This window comes from Hipposideros armiger, unplaced genomic scaffold (assembly GCF_001890085.2).
Source record: "Hipposideros armiger isolate ML-2016 unplaced genomic scaffold, ASM189008v1 scaffold_962, whole genome shotgun sequence".
NCBI lineage: Eukaryota > Metazoa > Chordata > Mammalia > Chiroptera > Hipposideridae > Hipposideros > Hipposideros armiger.
In genome coordinates this window covers 178,967-198,986 of record NW_017732312.1, presented here as the reverse complement: position 1 = coordinate 198,986, position 20,020 = coordinate 178,967, and the positions used below count along the sequence as shown (strand labels likewise).

At 37.2% G+C, this 20,020-nt stretch overlaps 1 protein-coding gene across 2 annotated transcripts in view; it reads right to left on the bottom strand.

Annotated features, from left to right (window-relative positions):
- The window catches only part of MYO3A (myosin IIIA), a 231,473-nt gene that overhangs the window by 115,103 nt on the left and 96,350 nt on the right, over window positions 1-20,020 (bottom strand). For both annotated transcript variants that reach the window (XM_019630872.1, XM_019630873.1), the window contains exons 11-12: window positions 9,830-9,929; window positions 8,022-8,138 (exon numbers count right to left, since the gene is read on the bottom strand). In XM_019630872.1, the coding sequence (XP_019486417.1) occupies window positions 8,022-8,138; window positions 9,830-9,929 (217 nt within the window). The remainder of the gene's footprint in view (window positions 1-8,021; window positions 8,139-9,829; window positions 9,930-20,020) is intronic.

Sequence of the window (20,020 nt, the reverse complement as noted above, 5' to 3'; positions counted from 1 at the left end):
TTATAAATAAGACAATCAGGTATTATTTTGTTTACAGTTCCTTGGATAAAATAACGTCTGACATATGATCACTACTCTTTCCCTTTCACGTCATTTAACATATATTTTCTCACTTTATTTTTCCAAGATCAAATAGTTAATTGATAGCAGAATTTGCACTAAAGCCCAAATCTTCTGACATTTAAGTCAAGGTTCATAAATTTGCCATTGTTCTTGTAAATTTTAAGGTGGCAGAGGATGACAGAATTATGTATTTTTCACATGCAAAAAATAACTCTTACACACAGTATTAAATAATTTTCTAGAGTACACAAATAACTTGAAGAGAATCAGTCAAATTAAAAATAAGAAACAAAGTAACGTCAGAAACATGATGGCATGAGGGGTCCCCCTTGATTTCTCCCCTTGAAGTTACAACAAGTTGAACAGTTATTAATTCAACAAAGGATTCTCTACGCAACACACAAACACATCTGAGAGATCCATGCATCGAAACATCTGAAGGTGGGTGAATCGGGGCAAAAAGGAGAGGAGGCGAGGGAGAAGAGTAGAGACAGGACCGTGGACACAGCCCAGAGCTCACTGCAGTCCCAGGAGAGGGGACAATTGAGACTGCAGGTACGCCCTCTGTGGCCCTGAGCAATCCTGCCTGAATGATAAGTGTAGGAGGGGTGATCAAAAAATACGGTGAATGTTTAAATTAAAAAAAATGTATTACAGTAAAAGACACACTGCCATTAATTCCCCTCAAAAATATCCCCCCTCACTTTGAACACACTTATCCCATCATTCTTGCCACGTTCTGAAGCAGTTCTGGAAGTCCTCCTTCATGAGTGTCTTTACCTCATCCTCCATCATGACAAAGTTACGTGTCACACATCGTTTCTGGTATGGCAATTTCTGTCGAATAAAAAGACCGCAGTGTGTCCTCATCCACCTTATTCATCAGATCTGGCACCATGTGACTTGTGGCTCTTCCCCAAAGTCAAACTGACCATGAAAGGTAAACGTTTTCAGTTGATTCAGGGCATCGAGGCAGCCACAACAGTGCAACTAAAGACACTCAAGAAAGAGGGCTCCCAGAACTACTTCAGAAAGTGGCAAGAATGATGGGATACGTGTGTTTGAAGCGAGTGGAATATTTTGAGGGGGATTAATGGCAATGTGTCTTTTACTGTAATAAATCTTTTTTTAAATGTAATCGTTTACCAGAATTTTTGTGATCATACCTCGTATAGTACGGCTCAACCCATCTGATCAAGGCAAAGACCGTGGGGCAAAGACCAAATACAGAAGTGTGACAGCTGTGATCGAGCAGTGCTCACTGCCAGGCAGAACACAAAGCCACAGAGTCTGGCTGCTTCCCTCCACCTTCCCAGTGCTGGCAGCAGGCTCCAGAAGGAACTGTAGCAGTGTTGGATTAAAGAGCAGAGTATGTACAGCCCTGAGAACACGAGAAACAGTTCCTGAGTGGCAGATACACACAATGCGGCTAATCCTAGTGACAAAGGAGGAGACAGAGGGGTTGACGCAGCGTTGCCATCACTCAGAGGAGAACAAAGACACAAACACACCAGAGGCGCCTCTCCCAGCCCATCCCACCCCCATCTTTGGCTGATCCCAGCAGGGACACCCAGGGCTGCTCAGGCAGCTCAGCTCTGCATCTGGATGCAGGGGCAGCACTGGGATTTCAGGGGCTCAGAACCCCATCTCCCACTACATCCTCTGATAGAGGTAATACCTAGAAAATGAGGCAACATGATCATAGAAGAGAAGCGCACCTCCTCAGGATATCTGCTACCGTGAGAAGCTAAAACATGGCAAGAGAAAATAAAACCCTATAGTGCTACCTACTGGAAAACAAAAGAAAGATCTCTTCATATCAACCTGCTGCAGAATTCATTCCTGTAGATGCCTAGGAAGAGAAATAAGCCATCCATTACTATGAATAACCAAAGTCACAATGCAGCTCAGAAAGAAAATGAAAAATCTCCAGAAAATAAACGTAAAGACATGGAAATATGTGACTGAAGTGACAGAGAAGTCAAGATTGCAGTTCTGAAAAAAACTCAATAAAATGCAAGAAAACTCTGATGGGCAGTTTAATGAACTCAAAAATAAAATTAACAAACAAAATGAATACTTTACCAAAGAGATTGAAAATTTTAAAAAGAACCAAATAGAAATTATGAAGCTGAAGAACTTAATAAAAGAGATGAAGAATAAAATAGTACGCTTAGGAATAGAGCTGACCAGATGGAGGAAAGAATCAGTGACATCGAAGATAGAAATCTGGAAATGACACAGATGGAAGAAGAGAGAGACTTGAGAGTTAAAAGAGATGAAAGAGGGCGGCCGCCAGTTGGCTCAGGTGGTTAGAGCATGGGCTCATAACACCAGGGTTGCTGGTTCGATTCCCACATGGGCCAGTGAGCTGTGCCCTCCAAAAACAAAAAAACAAACAAAAAAAAGAGATGAAAGAACTGTACAAGAACTTTCTGACTCTATCAGAAGAGCAGTATAATAATAATGGGTATATCATAAGGAGAAGAGAGGGAGAAGGGAACAGGGAGCTTATTCAAACAAATATTAATTGTTGATGAGAACGTCCCAAACCTGTGGAAAGAGCTGGATCCTTGACTCCAAGAAGTAAATACCTAATTACCGCAATCCTAAAAGGCCTTCTTCAAGGTACATTATACTGAAACTGTCAAAAGTTAATGACAAAAAAACAATTCTCAAGGCAGCCAGGGAATTGAAGATGGTAACCTACAAAGGAAGGCCCACTAGATTATTGTCAGATTTTTCAGCAGAAACTACAAGCCAAGAGGGAGTAGAATCAAATATGCAAACTATTGAAAAAGAGAAATTACCAGCCAAGAATAATACATCCAGCAAAGTTACCCTTTAGATATGAAGGAGGAATAAAGACCTTTCAGATATACAAAAGCTGAGGGTCTTCTGCACCACAAGGCCTGCATTACAGGAAATACTGAAGGGGGTCATTCTACCTGAAACAAAAAGACGAAAGGATACAAAACCATGAGTTAGATTACTAACAGACAGAAGCAGGAAATGGCAACCTCTACACAAAACAGGACACTATACACTGAAACATAACATAAAAGGGTAAAGGAGATAAAAACATGAAAAAAGAAAAAGAGAAGACAACTTACTACTGCAACTCAGAAATGAACTCATAGCATAAATAGGAATAATTTGTGACAACAAAAACACAAAAGGGGAGGGGTAAAGTGCTGAATGCGCAAAGGGGAATGGAGATAGGAAGAATGCTGAGGAAAAAGGACTACTGTATATATGAAACTTTCTTTTACATAAATTTAATGGTAACCACTCAAAAAAAAATCCAGAACTGAGATACATAACAAAAAAAAAAGAAAAACAGAGGAAAACGTCATAGAATACCACCAAACTAAAATAAAAGACAGAAATACAAAGGCAAAGAAATAATGGAGACACTGAGCTATCAGAAAACAAAAAATAAAATGGCTATAGGAAATCCTCATATATCAATGATCACCCTAAATGTAAATGGACCGAACTCACCAATAAAAAGGCACAGAGCAGACTGGATGAAAAAACAAAACCCTAATGCATTTGGAGGATTGGAAAATGATGGAAAGGCCCAGCAGTAAACAAACATGGTGATGTCATGGGCGCCGCTGAACTGTAGCTGAACCCAGAGCTGTCAGTGAGAAGCAAGATGCCAGCAGCCTCTGGGCGGCACAGCCTACAAGCCACACACACTCCTCCACGCTGGCCTGAGGTTACCCAGCTGCACACACACAGAGGATGCTGCAAACGCCACCGGACATTGCAACATGCAGCCAGTCTGCGGCCGCAGCATGAACCATCCCGACACCCTCATGCGCTGCCCTTCTGGAGGGCACTGGCCCAGCTGGAGCTTGGCCTCCCTCCTCTGGAACATCTCTGGGGGCTGGCAGCTTCCACCCATCTGGAGTCAGCTTCTCCACCAGGGACCAGTCCCATGCCTCCTCAGGAGACTTGCAACCCCTTGGGCTGGGCTCCTGGGGTCAGCTTGGGACTTGCTGTCCACCAGATTGGGAAAGTGCCTGCTTTGCACTCAGCTTCCTAGAAAGCTCATTTCTCTTCAGCGAAGCTGGTGCTGGAGGCCTTTCTCCAGGTTTAAGCAGATACCAGTGCCCCCACCAACCACTTCCCTCTTCCACCAAGGAAGGGGCCACCCGTTATTTGAGGGAGCTGTCGGGATGGCCCTGGACTTGCATACCCTTGGCAGCACCTGGCATCTGAGCTGCCCTTAGAAATGGAAATCAGCCTGGCTGGGCCAGGCAGGCCAGCACTCGGCTCTGGAGCTGATTTGCTGTGTAACTTTAGGATGAATCACTTGGCGTCTCTGGGCTTCGCCATCTCCCCGTGGGGAAGTGGAGAGAATCCAGTGTCCTCTCTGTGCTGGAGTGGGGAAGGTCACAAGTGCAAGAAACCCTCACCAGGCTCCAAGGGTTAGTTAGAAGCCTCAGGTTTAGTGCCTGGAACAGCGAGAACTTAGAGATGCGCAGAGAAACCAGGCAGGCTCTCTCCTCACCCACCTGCCTCCCAAACTTGGCCTTTTGGGTTCACTGTGAGAAGTTGGTGCTGTGGAGACATATGGGCCCAAGAACCCTACACACTGCCTCCCCTACTTGGACCACACCAGCTCAGGCCCTTGTGATGGTGGGGGAACCTAGAAATGACCCCAGGTCTTTAAAAAGTGCCCCAGGAACGCAGCTGGCAGAGCTTAACAGCAGAGCCAATTCTAGCTTCCCTTTCACTGCAGTTAATATTTAAGTCCCTCTCCCTCACAACACCCGTTTTATTGTATTTATAGCATTTTGTCGCTGCCTGAAATTTTCATAGTCATTTGTTTGCTTGTTTATTGTCAATTCCCCTTCCCCAGGACACATGAGAGCTCATGCACTTGTGCGTGCGCGCACACACAAACACACACACACACAACTTTAGAACAGAGGCTCTCACCCCAGCACCTGGCTTGGTAACTAGATGCTTGCTGAGTATGTGAACCAATGAATGAAATCACTTTGCCTCCCCTGTGAAATGGGCTTCCCTTGAGGGGACCTGGGAGGGTAAAAGTTAAAACAAACAAACAAACAACAACAAGGAAACCTCCCCTCCCACAAAACCCAACCATATGCTGCCTTCAAGAGACACATTTCAGCTCCAAGGACAAATATAGACTCCAAGTGAAAGGGTAGAAAACGATACTCCAAGCGAATGGTATCCAGAGAAAAGAGGGTGTAGTCATACTTCTATCTGATGAAACAGACTGCAGGATAAAAAAGGTAACAAGAGACAAAGAAGGACATTTCAGAATAATAAAGGGGGCAATACAACAAGAAGACATAACACTTATCAATATATATGCCCTCCAACCAGGGAGCATCAAAATATACAAAGCAACTACTAACAGAACTAAAGGGAAAATTTGACCAGAGCACAACTATAGTAAGGGACCTAAATACATCATTAGCAGCTGTGAATAGGTCATCCAAACAGAAAATAAGTACGGAAATATCAGCCCTAATAACACATTAGATCAAATGGTCATAATTAACATTTAGAGCCTTTCATCCTAGAACATCAGACTACACATTCTTTTCTAGTATACATGGAACATTCTCAAGGATAGACCATATGTTGGGACACAAAACTAGCAAGTTTAAGAAGGCTGTCATACCAAGCATATTCTCTGACCACAATTCTTTGAAACTGGAGATCAACTGCAAACAGAAAGCAAGATAAACCACGAAAACTTAGAGATTATACACCATGCTACTAAAGAATAACTAGGTCAAAGAAGAAATAAAAGGAGAGATCAAAAGATACATAGAAATACATGCAAATAAAAGTACATCATATCAAAATTATTAAGACTAGAAAAAATTTAGAATAGAATTATTATACAACACAGCACTCTTTAGCGTATCTACCCAAAAAATCTGAAAAAATGTATCCATAAAGATATACCATATTTTGCAGTTTAGAATGTGCACCCACGTTTTTGGCCTAAACTTTCAGAGAAAAAATCTTTTGTTTTAATTTTTTAATTCAAATTTTTATTTGTTTACATTTAGGTATTTGTTTTTGTATTATAAAAGAATTTTAGCATTTATTTTTTTAACATATTATGGTACAGGAAATTTTATGTAACAAATAATTACAAAATAGGAGAACAGATGCAAGGTAAGAGAACTTTTATGTACTGGTAACAAATTTATGATATTTACACATCACAGAAGGCCAAGAACTCTTCGTTGTTCCAAGTTTGATGTAAGTTCAACAAAACCAATTATCGCATTCCAGGGTATTATTTTGCACATGTATAGTGTTATTGATTTCTAGAGTTATACTTTTAACTCATAAGGATAAATTAAAGAATTAAAAACATTTATGTACACATGCAGTTAGTACTACCCATGTATAATGCGCATCCTTGTTTTTCCCTCACAGATTTGGGCAAAAAGGTGCACATAATACATGGCAAAATATGGTATGTATCCCAATATTCATTGCAGCATTATTCATGGTGGCCAATACATGGAAACAACCACAGTGTCCTTTGATAGATGATTGGATAAAGAAGATGTGGTACATATATATACAATGGAGTATTACCGAGCCATAAGATGAAATAGTGCCATTTTCAACAGTATGGATAGATCTTGAGATTATCATGCTAAGCGAAATAAGTCAGACAGAAAAAGTTGAGAAGCATATGACTTCACTCATATGTGGCATATAAAACTGAAAGCAATAAATGAACAAGACAAACAAACAAACAAAACATAGACAAAGACAATGATTACCAGAGGGTAAAGGGGGTCAAATACATGGTGATGGAAAGAGAACTGACTTTGGGTGGTGAACATACAACGCAATATACAGATGATGTACTATAGAAATGTACACTTGAAAGCTATGTAATTTTACTAACCAATGTCACCTCAATAAATTTAGTAAAAATTTTTAAAAATTTGACTTTGACAGGTTAAAAACTTTATCTTGACAAGAACCAAAAGATGCAAACCAATTACGTTATAAGATCAACTTTATTGCTAGTAAAATTGTTTTAGATATAATATTATTCATCATAGTCTTATAGCTTTATAAGGTTAATGAAAGCATGAATTTTTCATAATAAAGTCTACACACACACGCACGCACACACACACACACACACACACACACACACACAAAGGGTGCCAAAAAAATGTGTACACATTTTAAGAAAGGAAAACACTGTATTAAAATTACGCTAATGGTAACCATTTTGAGCACCCCTTGTAATTGCAGAAGTCAAACATGACTTGTATTCATCTTTTGTTATCAGTATATATTGAGTATTACAATTTTAATAGTTTTTTATTTTCTTAAAATGTGTATACATTTTTTTGGCACCCTCTGTACATACTAAAAAAATGAAAAACAGCCTAGTTTAATTCCAAAAACCTATTCTATACTTAAACCATTAGGGGTTGAATAATCTATTATTATATACTTACATTTACAAAACACACATTGTCTGATATTAAAAATGAATCACTATGTCAAAAGGAATAGTTAAATTCATGACAAGATTTATAGCCATTAAGTATATATTACCAACAGAAACAATGTAATTACTATACTTTTGACTCTCCCTTACTGGTTCAGAGATAGACATTAAATATACATTTTTGTAGGCATCTATTTATTAATATGATACCTAGTATTGACCAAATTACCAATAACTGGAACTAATGAACTCTGTGCCACATACTATTGGAAAAACGAAGAGCACATACTATTATACAATCAGATTGATTCCTTTTCTATTTTTCCCATCTCTATGTTTTGACAATAATTACTTAACTGTTTATTCAAGGCTCTGAATAAAACTTTCTTTGGCATCATTTAAATTAATTTGAATATCTAAAAAGTATAAATATTAGTACAAAGTAAGAAATGCAAGACACACCACATACCTCTGTGGAATAAAGACCCAGGCTCTGGAAAGGGTTAAGAGCAATGAGTATATCTCCGACATACATATAAATCTGATCTCTGGAATAACACTTCTCAAGCTGCTCTGAGACTGTATTCTATAATAGATCAAAAATAAATTCTTTCTTAAAAATCATTTATGGTCAATTACAATTTAAAAACTAAACAGTAATAAATAAAACATCTGGAATCTGGACCAAGGCTCAGAAAGAAATAGACGTATTGATTGTAAGAAGTATAACAATGGGTCAGCAACTAAATTTTCACCGACAGCTGTTTTCTTTAGTTTTGAGAGCCATAGAAGGATGTCATTGTTACCGGTGTTTTCCAAAGGACATATTTGATATTACAGAAATATTTTATACATATATAATATTATATATATATATTATACAGTATTATAGCAATATACATATATATGTAATGCTTGCAGGGAAACAAGTAGATGCAGAAGATGAAATAAACAGAAAGAACACTAGAAAAAGAAAGGGAAGATACAGTGAACATGCTTCTATTGCAAATTGAAGTTATTCAGTCACTCTGTGGAACGTCCTAGTCCTTTGCTTAGACATTTGGTTTTATGAGGCAGAATGAAAGTTCAGAAAAGTAACTGTCATAGTTGCTAAATCATGAGTATGTGGAATCAATTTTAATAGCAGCAGAAATCATCATTTATAGTACACGACACAAGAGAGGAACAAAAGATCTTAGGTCAAAAAAGAGACAAAACAGAAAGCACAGACAATAGAAACAAACAAACCCAGTGTTTAACACAACATGTCAGCAATATAGATCAGCAAAGCTTTCTTTATAATCCAAAAGCCTAGGAATTCACATCTTTGGAAAATTTGACACATAAGGATTCAGAAAGGTTTTGGCAATCTTGGATGTGCAAACACTATTTGATTATAAGATGTTTGATGTTCACAAGAGAGATTATTTTGAGGAAGTACTTGAGTTTTTATGCAACCCTAAATTTACCAAATGACTACTTCTGCTCAGAAAAATGTCTCCTAATTTGTTGCATTTCTGTGCAAAATGCTCAGGCATGTATCAGAAGTATTAAAAAAATAAAAATCTATTGATTAAGCAGGATAGAGATTCCAATCTTTTACTGAAAAGAACTATTCATTTCTCTAATGACTTCATGATCTAGCATAAAGGGGAATGCGGGGAAAGGAGGCTGAAACTATAATTTCCTGGCTTGGATGTGTACCTTCACAAGAGATGTTAGAACAATTTTTGAGGTCACAGGGATAAGGAGTTTCAAGCAGAATTCAATGCCCTGAAAGGTTAGCTCTGTGAGAGCAGGCGCTCTGTGATTTTACGAGGGCGACCACTGGCTGTGGTAACTGCCAGAGGGATCTTGGAGGGATCTTGGAGGCCTCTAGATACTGTCACTGAGAGCTCAACAGGAGAGGAGTAAGAAGAAGGATGCCACAAGGAGGTTGTAGGAGGCTAGTTTTTGACCTCAGTAAATCATCCCTTTGAAACTCCTAAAAAGAATTCAGGGGAATAGGGTCTATAACCTATAAGCAACTCATGCTAGTGGGAACACAAACGTTTGTAATTTGAGTATCAAAAAAAGAAAAAAAAACTGACACCAGGCTGGAGCTATCTGGAAATTTGAGTTACATGTATCAAAACTGAAGATAGGAGAATCAGGAAGCTAAGAGACAAAGAAAGCATGATACATACAGATGCTATTCAAATAACCTCCTGCTCGCATCACTTCTATAAATTAAAAAAAATCTAGAATGTTTATGGTCAATTAAACTGAGTTTCTTACCTCATCCAAAACTTCTAGGGTTGCCAAGTCATCTACATCCTTCAGACCAGAAATTAGAGATCTGCTGAAGTTACTCTTCTTGGTGTGAATACGCTCATGTCTGTGGAGCAATACAAAGAGAAAAACCCTTTTTGATTTGAGAACTTATTACTGATCATAATGGAAGTAAGTTTTAGATTCATATGAGACTTAAAACCTTCTATAAAGCCGATTTATTAAAATGCAATGACAACTATTTACCAGAAAGTAACCTAATGTATTTGATCTGTTTGTTTTCTCTTCTCTATTGGAAAAACACAACTTGTCAAACATACTTCATGGATGATCAAAAGAGTTCATTATTTCTATCAAGAACTACCCTATATAATTTGTTTTAAAGCTTCCCCCAAAACCTAAGTGTGATTTAATCTGCTACAAAGTGGTGAGTCAGAGAGATTGGAATTCATTTGATTTCCAATTTTGTCAGAGGTAGTGTCAGGCCATTGGTGGTCAAAGAACGTAATTGAAAAAAAATCATTGCTCAACAAAATTTAAGAGGAATACAAAATAAACCACATTGTGGATTTTCAAAAGGTTAAGTGTATATAGAAAATTGATTTCAGACACTAGGAAGTTTATTTTCAAAGTAAAACATTCCAGCAACTTTCACTAACAGCATTAGGATCTTAATTTGACATGAAGGCCAGAGAAATTGCAGAGATAAACACAAGGGTTTGTTTCAACTTTTCTGGAACGAAAATTATCATCCACTTTACTTTTACCAAAATTGTATTTTCCATGTATATTTCTGGGCATACTTTTAAGCATTTGAATTTGTCTATTAGTAAAAGTGAAAAGGATAAATAGTGAGGAATAATAAGAATCACACCACTCACTCAGTAAACTTGAATGCTTTCTCATTGCTTAGAGAATTAAGTCGCTATTGATAAACTGTCCCACCTCTATCTCCATCCAGCCCTCCTATTGTGCACTAGACTCTGTCCCTTCTCACTTTTTCAAGGACATCACTCTTGCTGGTTCCTCTCTCACTCCTACGTCACTCATTTTCCCCTCTCAGCAGTTATAGCACCTATCTCAAAAAACAAACCAACAATGATGCCCTTCCCTGACTTTTCTTCATCTACTATTCCATTTCCTTGCTTTATAGCAAAAATTCTCAAAATAATTTTCTATGCTTAATTTTTTCAATTTCTCTCCATCCATTAAGAAAACCCATTTCAGTTAGGCTATCATTGCTATACTCCATGTGAACAGCTTCTTTAGGACATTAATGACCTTCACGTTGCTAAATCCAGTGGTTATTCTAATCCTTGTTTTACATAACCTATCAGCAGCATATAACAGACTCCTTCTTGAATACATCCATCTTCGCTTCCTGTACACCTCTCGATTCCCTTCCTTAACTGACCGGCATCTCCATTTAAGTGTCTTTTTCTGGTTCTTCCACATCTTTCTGTCACATTTTAGAGTCTCCCAAGCTTTGGTTGTTGGGGCTATTTTCTTCTCTACCTACAGTCACTTCCTGATTTCATAGCTTTTAATACCACTCATGTACTGACAACTCTGCTGATCTCAAGATGTAAGAATCCAACTGCTTACTCATCACTTCACTTGGAAGTCTCATAGGCAGACTTAACACATTCCAAACCACGCTGGTGAATACCCCAGCCCCTTGATTCTCATCCCAGTAAATGGTGACTCCATTCTTCCTATTGTTCAGGCAAAAACCCCAAGAGTGATCCTTGGTCTTCTCTTTCTCTCATACACCTCATGTGTCATACAAATCCATTCAGCTCTATCATTTAATTATATCTAGAACCAAACATTTCTTACCACCATCTCCTCCACCATATTGAATCCCAATAACCTCTCAAGTAGTTTCTCTCCTGTCACCTTTGCCTTCTTATACTCTTCTCAACACCAGAGGCAGAGTGATCTTTTAAAAAATACATAAGGTTTGTCCTTTGTTTTTGTTATTTCCTCCTCAACCCCATCTATGTGGTGAAACTTTATTCATTTTTCACAGTCCACCTCAAATTAAACCCCTCAGTATAATTCTATACATCTTTCAGGACAAACATCTCAGTTATTTCAGTCAATCATTAGTGTACCTATCGAATTCCCTTTACTAGATTGTAAACTTCCTCAGGATAAGGACATCTCTTCAACATATGGTGGTGAAACAACTGGACATCCACATGCAAAAAAAAAATGTGTCTAGACATTAACCTTACACCTTTCATAAAAATGAACTCAAAATGGATCAAAGACTTAAAACATAAAATTCAAAACTCTAATAAAACTCCTAGAAGATAACATAGGAGAAACATCTAGATAACCTTAGCTTTGGATATGGGTTTCCAGATACAACACCAAAAACACCATCCAAGGAAGATAAAAAATGATAAGTTGGATTTTATTAAAATTTAAAACTCTAACCTAAGAGAAAAAAAAATAAAGCCATAGACTGGGAGTAAATATTTGCAAATAATATATCTAAGACTTGTACCTAATAGTAGGAATAGTTTTACTCCTATTTGCAGTTATTAGATTCCTCCATAATGATGTTTGTAGCATTTACAAAAATTTATAATTATGCATTTATGCATATGGATAATTTAGTTAATATTTAAATCCTTTACACAAGACTATGTGCCTTTAGTTCCCCATTGTATCCCAGGAATAAGCAGATCATTTAGAACATAGTAGGTCCTCAATAGATGTTTGTTGAATGAATAAATTCCTATCCCCCATGATTTCTGGCACGGGATTGGGGCACACAGTTAGTCGGCACATTGTCTCCACATTTGCTGAACTCAACAAGTATCATTTTATTTATCCCCCATGTCCAAAGATACTCATATATTATTTTTAAGAAAATAGAAAAAGAAATCCAACTATCCACTGATTTAAGTGAAGAGCCCTGAATTTTTCATCCGATTTGGCAGCTAAAGGCTGCTCCTAGACATTGACAAGGAGACGATGAAGAATAAAAGGATCAATATTTGTCTGGCTGGTACCTTCACTCTTCCACTCCTGTGAATTTGTCCTCCATGATGCTTTTGGTATTAGCTTCCAAAAATATAGCAAAGATTTTACCGTGACGATTAAAAGTCTCAGATGGTTCCCCATTATCTACAGTACAACTTCAAATTTTTCTGGCATGGAATTCACGGACCTTCACAATCTGGCCTCAAACAACCTTTCCAGTATCATCAGCCATCATCTCTGTTCAGAACATTCCCCGATACGTCAAGTATTTTCAAGATTCTGTACTCTGCTCATTCTGTACTCTCTGCCTGGAATTATTTTTCCTTCCATGTCTGGCAAAATTCTATTTATGCAAAATCAGACTTAAATATCACCTTCTCTGTGAAGTTGTTGCAGGAATTTCCAGAGAGAATACACTATTAGTACAGTCTCATTCAATTAAGTATATGTACAATATATTCATCGTTCCTGCCAGACGGGGAGAAATTGTGGGAGAAACGAAGGGTTATTTATCTTTCTATGCCTGGCATTAAGGATACAAAGATGTAAAATACAATTTTGCAACTGAATTGAACAGTACTGAATCACAGTAGTGAGCTCTACCCCAGCAGCCAGTGTGCAAAGAGTAGTATCTCCACGAGTGAGCAGTCCTATGCCCTGTCCTTTTAGTTCACATCCCACCATTTCCGACAAGCCTCTTAAAACAGTGCAGCTCAGGTGCCTGTCTGACCCACCGTCCTCATCTCTTACCACAACACACTTTTAATATTCACAGGATTCGGTTCTGTGATTCACAGTTTTAATGGAAAATATGAAATCTAGTCTTTTATAGGTACCCAAGACTGGCAAGGCTGTCAGACTCTCTGATGGGAAAAGGGGGGAAGAGTATGAATGGAGGCAGGGGAGAGTATGCTATGTTCCTGGATTCGGGGACGGACCCGGCAGCTGGAACAGTAAGAGGCCTGGAAGTCCATGGTGAGGCTGGACTCCAGGCACAATGGGAAGCCAATGAAATATTTTAATCCAAGGGTAGAGTGTGAAAACATTGAGGGGGGTAGCATATTCCAGTGAAGAAAACAATCATTTTACCATACTCTCAAAATAAACATCATCACTAAGTAAAGACACCTAAGAACAATTAAAATTATAGTAGTGAACACTTCATAACTTAGGATCATATATTTTAAGAATATATTATATGATTAATGCGGCATTTTAAATTAGTAGAGAAGGAAAAACCTCAAGGAATTATGCTTGAGCAGCTAAATAAAAATTTAGGAATTGTGTACTTTACGTAAAAATAAATTCCAGAGGGATTAAAAAACTTATATATTTAAAAATGGAGTCATAAAAGTTCTAGGAGAAGATAAAAAATAAACAAACTTGTGTAATAAGAGGGTAGGGATGGAATACGTAATCATGATAAGATAGAAAACAGAATGAATAAAATGAAATTGATTTGACATGATAACAATTTTAATATAAGTATAATAAAAACAGAAGTTAAAAGAGAAAATGGGAAAAATATTTGCAATATGTATGATGGGCAAAAGATTAATATGTTTAATATATAAAGAACTCCTGAAACTCAATAAAAAGAACACTGAAAATAAGATACCACGGGATATTACGATGGTAATCTCGTAGCACAAAGATTTTAGGCTTGTCTATTTCAGTTTGGGTAGATGAATTTTTTAATGGGAAAAAACCCTTCACTTCTATCACTATCATCATTTCCTAAAAAACATGTTATCACCAAAAAATGATGAAAGCTAATAACCACCTTAGCTAGATCAATGATACCCAAATTGCTAACTCATCTCATCTCGGTTGCCTCTTCCAATCCTGGAATTTAAAAATTTGTTGACCTAAAGGGTTTGATAAATTTGTGTACTGAAATGTATATTATCTGGGGGATGGCTGAGTGCTTCATGCTGAAGAGAAATTGTGGAGTCATTTTCTATGATTTTGAAAAACTAGGTTTTACTATTTATATTGAATTTACCAGGGTAATTGTGAAGATGGCTTGGCCCTATTCTAGAGTACGGTTCCATTATTAATATTTCTCTCTAATTAAAGGGTGGAGGGGCTGAAGGATGTGGGGCATGGACGAGTAGATGGAAATGATGGGCATAAAGTCAGGTAGGATTAGGGATTGACTGATAAATTATTAGACACTAAATTCCAAGACAGTTATATGGAAAATCAAAAGTTACTTCTGAAGCTGTATAAATCCTTTCCTCTGTTTAGGTCATGGTATTAATGACACCAAATAATAGCTAACAGCAGGGGCTGTAGAAATCACAATGCTCAGCTCAAAAATCAAAAAAATTTGTGATGATAAACAAAATGGATTATTTCCTGTAAAATGCTTAATTAGAATGGGCATATGGAAATGCTTAATATAATAGCTATTATTATTCCAATTAAGCGGCTCTACCACTTACTAGATATGTAGCTTTGGGCAAGTGACTTACTCTGCTTCCTCAGATATAAATAGAAAGGATAATAGCCTATTTCATAAGGCTGTTGTAAATTAAATTATATAGTACATGTAAAGTAACTCATTCAATGCCTCCTATGTTTACTAATTTGAACTATTATTATTGTTATTACTTCTATGGTCATGGGTTCAGTCCTCATTTACTTTATATTTAATATTTACTTTTCATTTATATCTAATTATATTTTAAATTTCTATTTACTTTATATTTAGTTGTCTTCACTCTCTTCTCTTTCCATAGATGTCCTCTCTGCCCTCAACAAACATGAACTATAAAGACATGAGACATCAATGGAACAAAGACAGTGAGAAGGATGTGGGCCCAGGACTTGCTGATGAAGGATTCAAGAACATCATTTATGAAGGATTTTATTATATTTATTATTATAAAATCCTGTGTATACCCTGATGGTAGGATCTTGGCAGGAATTATGCATTTTATCAGACATTGGGAAATGAGGCAAACCACTTTTTCTTTCTTTTTTTCTCCTCCCTATTCTCACTGCAGTGTTCAAGGCTGATTTTACAGGCCACAGAGCAGAAGCCTAGTCAGGTGCTGGAGGAACGTGGTGAAAAGGTACGTGGTTATTCAGCACACCTTGGCTCCAGCAAACTTCCCTCCCATCTCTCGCTGGTTCAGGGTTGAGGTCACTTTAAGTGGAAAAGCCTCCTGGCACTGGAATTGCCTATTTGTATTTCTCTCATAAGTGTATGTATTTCTGCATCACCAATTACTGCTAGGCAGGGCCATCGCAAAGGGTGGCTCTGGAAAGCATGGTCAGTGTTGCTGTCATTTGGTTGTACCTTAAAGATTATGGAAAAAATGAGGCCAAAAAATAAAAAAAAGATAGTGGTGATAGCTGCCATGACAAAGTGGCACTAGTGAGTGACTCACATTTTTACTCTTTCGAGTGGCATGATTAGTTGCATCAGTAGTATTATTGTTGAGGTTTAAAAGTAGCCTTTAAAAATCTACACAATTAACAATATAGAAGATCATAGGATGTAAGTGTGAGAACAGTTAAATATAATGCAGTCCAATTTCCCTTAATTTTAAGAATTCTGAAAAGTGAGGTCAGCAAGTTTGTGATGGGTACAGCCTTGTGGCAAAATTCAGTGAACCAGGTTGGGTAATACGATATTTCCATTCTTGTTCTGATTTGTTAGACTTCTCCACCTCCACCACCACCATCATCACCACCACCCCCACAAACACACGGTAGAGCCTTAAATTGTACACGTTTCAACATCCACTACTACATACATTCATTTAACAATATTTAAATTTCTGGAGCATTTAATTTGTTTCACAAACTGTTTAGGAGCAAGGGTAAAGCTCTTAAGACAACAGATAAGGCCCCGCCCACATGGAGCACACAATCTGATGGAAGACTTAACGGTAAATATATAAAAAGTTAATACAATTTCAGCTAGTACTCGTATGTCAGGACAGGTCCATTTCTGAAGAAGAATATGTTAAAATCAAGGAGGTACAACTAGCTACTGCTTCAAATACTACTCGACTAATTGACATAGCTATATTTGTTCACATGGGTTTTGCAAATACATAAAACATGCATTGTTAATTCAGATGCATAAAATTGGTTTATAAAAGTTTTCTCCATGAGTTAAACACTTTAAAAGCTATTAAAATTGTAATGAATGATTAAGAAAAACTAAAGTATATTCTATGAATTAAAATAAAAAAAGAACCAGCAATTGTGGCAATATTTTACATCTTCTTATGTCTCTTTTGGTCACTAATGTTTCCTAAGCACCTAAAACAGTATCTGGAACATAGTAGGTACTCAATAAATATATGTAGAATGAATAAATGATTATTTTTCAAAAAAGATGTCCAGTCCAATCTTCATCACTATGTTAATATGATATCCATGTTTGCCTGAAACAAACTAAAGCCTCTGGAGTTTTTTTGGGTAAGTAATAGCTTTAAATGATTTTTCTTAGTGTAATATTGGGTGTTTCTTAAAAGTAAGTATATTTTCACAAGAACATCTAAAATATTTCTATAACTTTATACATTCATGAATATCTAATCAATCATGACTGATTATTGTTCTGATTAACTTTCATTTTTCCAGCATCAAATAATTTTTAAAAATATGCATACATTGATTTCTTAGATTTAACTACATACCAAATACCAGACAGAATTGTAATGCAGAATTTTTTTATAGTTAAAAAATACACATTTATAGGAAGTGATAGCTACAGACTTTGGAAGGGCATTTTCTTTAGAATATTCTCAGACTGGCATGATTTTAATAAAAACCTAAGTGTGCAATTCAATCCAACAATATTTACTGAGACCCTGCTATGTGAAAGGCATTGTCCTAAGTGTTGAGGGATTACTGTATGTGAAATAATATCCAGACCCTGTATTCCACTGAGTTTTAATCTAATGAGAGATATAAACACAAGCATTTAAAACAACACAGGGCATATGGCAAGTGTCAGAACTGAAGTGAAAATTGTTATGGGAACAGCAAGGAGTAAATAATTCCATTCTGGTGAAGTAGTGTAAGAATGGTTCTTGGTAGTTTAGCATTTAATCTTGGTAAAGAGTAGGATTCCACAAGTTGAGGAAGAGTAATCATATGTGGGTGGTGACTGGTATGTGGTCAGATTTGAAAGAAGAGCCTGTGTGAAGTGACAACTGCAGTGCACGGGCCCAGGACAGTGATGATGCGCATGGCCAGAAGGTAGAGTGCTAGAGTGCCTGAGGTTGGGGGCTGAGGAAACGGGGCTGGGGGAGGGCATGATTATTGAGAACTACAGATGTCTTAAGTGCATGTAAATTCCAAACATCCAAAAAGCAAAGCATGCTCTTCCGCAGCAAAGCCTGGAACCCCTCCAGCATTTCTCATCTCCTTGACTGACACTACATCTAATTAGTGGCACATACCAGAAATCTCCAGAAATCTCCATCTCCCTCACCTGCTATCTCTACCCCCTCACCAAATTGTTTGCATTTTCCTTAAAACTTCTTAAATGTCCATTTCTTTCCATCTCTCCATCTCCACTGAGGAGATAATGGTGCCATTGATTGAGATGGAGGTGACTGAGGTTAGGAACCATGAAACAGGAGAAAAAAAATTAGATGTCATAAAAGCTACAGAACATATGTAAGAACAGTACAGAAAGTTTGCCTTGGACTGCTGACTTGATACTTGGGTAAAAAAAGAGGCTGTCTTACAATTGAACAATATTCTGATCTCCTTCTAAATCCTAAACAGAAAGAGTATTTAATAAAACTTGAAATGTCTATTTCTGAGATAAAACCTCTACTGCTTGTCACCCTGATTTCTAAGCCCCCATTATTTCTGACTCAGATTATTGCAAATAGTGAGAATGGTCTTTTTAAAACATAAACCAGCTATGTCACTTTCTGGTCAGTACCCTCCAATGGCCCCAGGTTATTCAGAAAAAGGTCCCCTGAAATCAGATCCCGCCCCCTCCCCCACTGTTTCAGACTTTACCTCCTAACACTGTCCCTGGCTCACTCCTGGCAGTCCTCTATTCCTGCCACACGTCTGCTTCCAGGGCTCACCTTGGCTCTTTCCTCTGCCTGGAGAATTGAATATACCTCCCTCTGTTGTGGGGTCTGAGCTGACCCCTTTTTTACATTGCAATTCCATTCCACCCCCAACCCAGGGCTCCCGATCCAATTTGCCTTGCTTTATTTTTTTTCTTTAGCATGCATTACCATCTAATATACTACATCATTTACTAATTTATCATATTTATTGTCTGGGTTTTCCCGTTGGTATGGAAGCACCATGAAAACAGGGTTTTTATTTTCTATTAAATCTATTGATTGATATATCCCAAACTCCTAGACTAGATTCTCACAAATGGTAGGAGCTTAAAATATATTTCTTGGGTAAAGGGGTGTATACTTTGCTTTTACTAAACATTCATCTACTGTGGGACCAAAGGCAAATTTTATTTTTTTAACTCTGGTTATAAACAATTGAAATGCTGAAAGAAAAATAATATATATATATTATATTCATATATATATATATATATATATATTCACTATAGCATATATATCATACATATACACACACATTTCAAGATAATTTTATACTTCTAACATTTTCCTTCATTTTATAGAATTGGTTTCCATTCTTGTTATTTTATTCAATATTAAATTTCTGTAAGACTTGGAGAAAGCAAAGTCAGATTCCTTGTATAAGACTCTTCTCCTCTTTTGAAAAGTACAGCTTGTTAGCCAGATTATATTTTTCATTTACTCTGTAATACTGGAGAGACATAGTTTCAGACTATAAATATTTTCTTTCTGTGTTGTCAAAGGTCACAGATACCCTCAGGCATGGTTATTACAGCTTCACTTGTATTTCACTTCCACACACTGAAAAAAGAAACAACTATTGCTGTTCGATGTTAAATTTTTATCTTTAGTATTCAGTTGCACTACTGTAACGCAACAGTTTTATTTGCTTTATCTTTGGTTAAACATACCCTTGTAAATATCAAGCTCTATCTTCTAAGGCAATCCAGGAGCCACTGGGGTAGTCTAGCAATCCTTTGTTAAACATAAATGTAATCAATCGTTTTATTTTAGTTTCCTTATCCATCTTTAAATTAACAAAGTCACAACTGGTAGTACCAACGGGAATACAGGCTGTCATTGATGTGCCTTGGGAAAG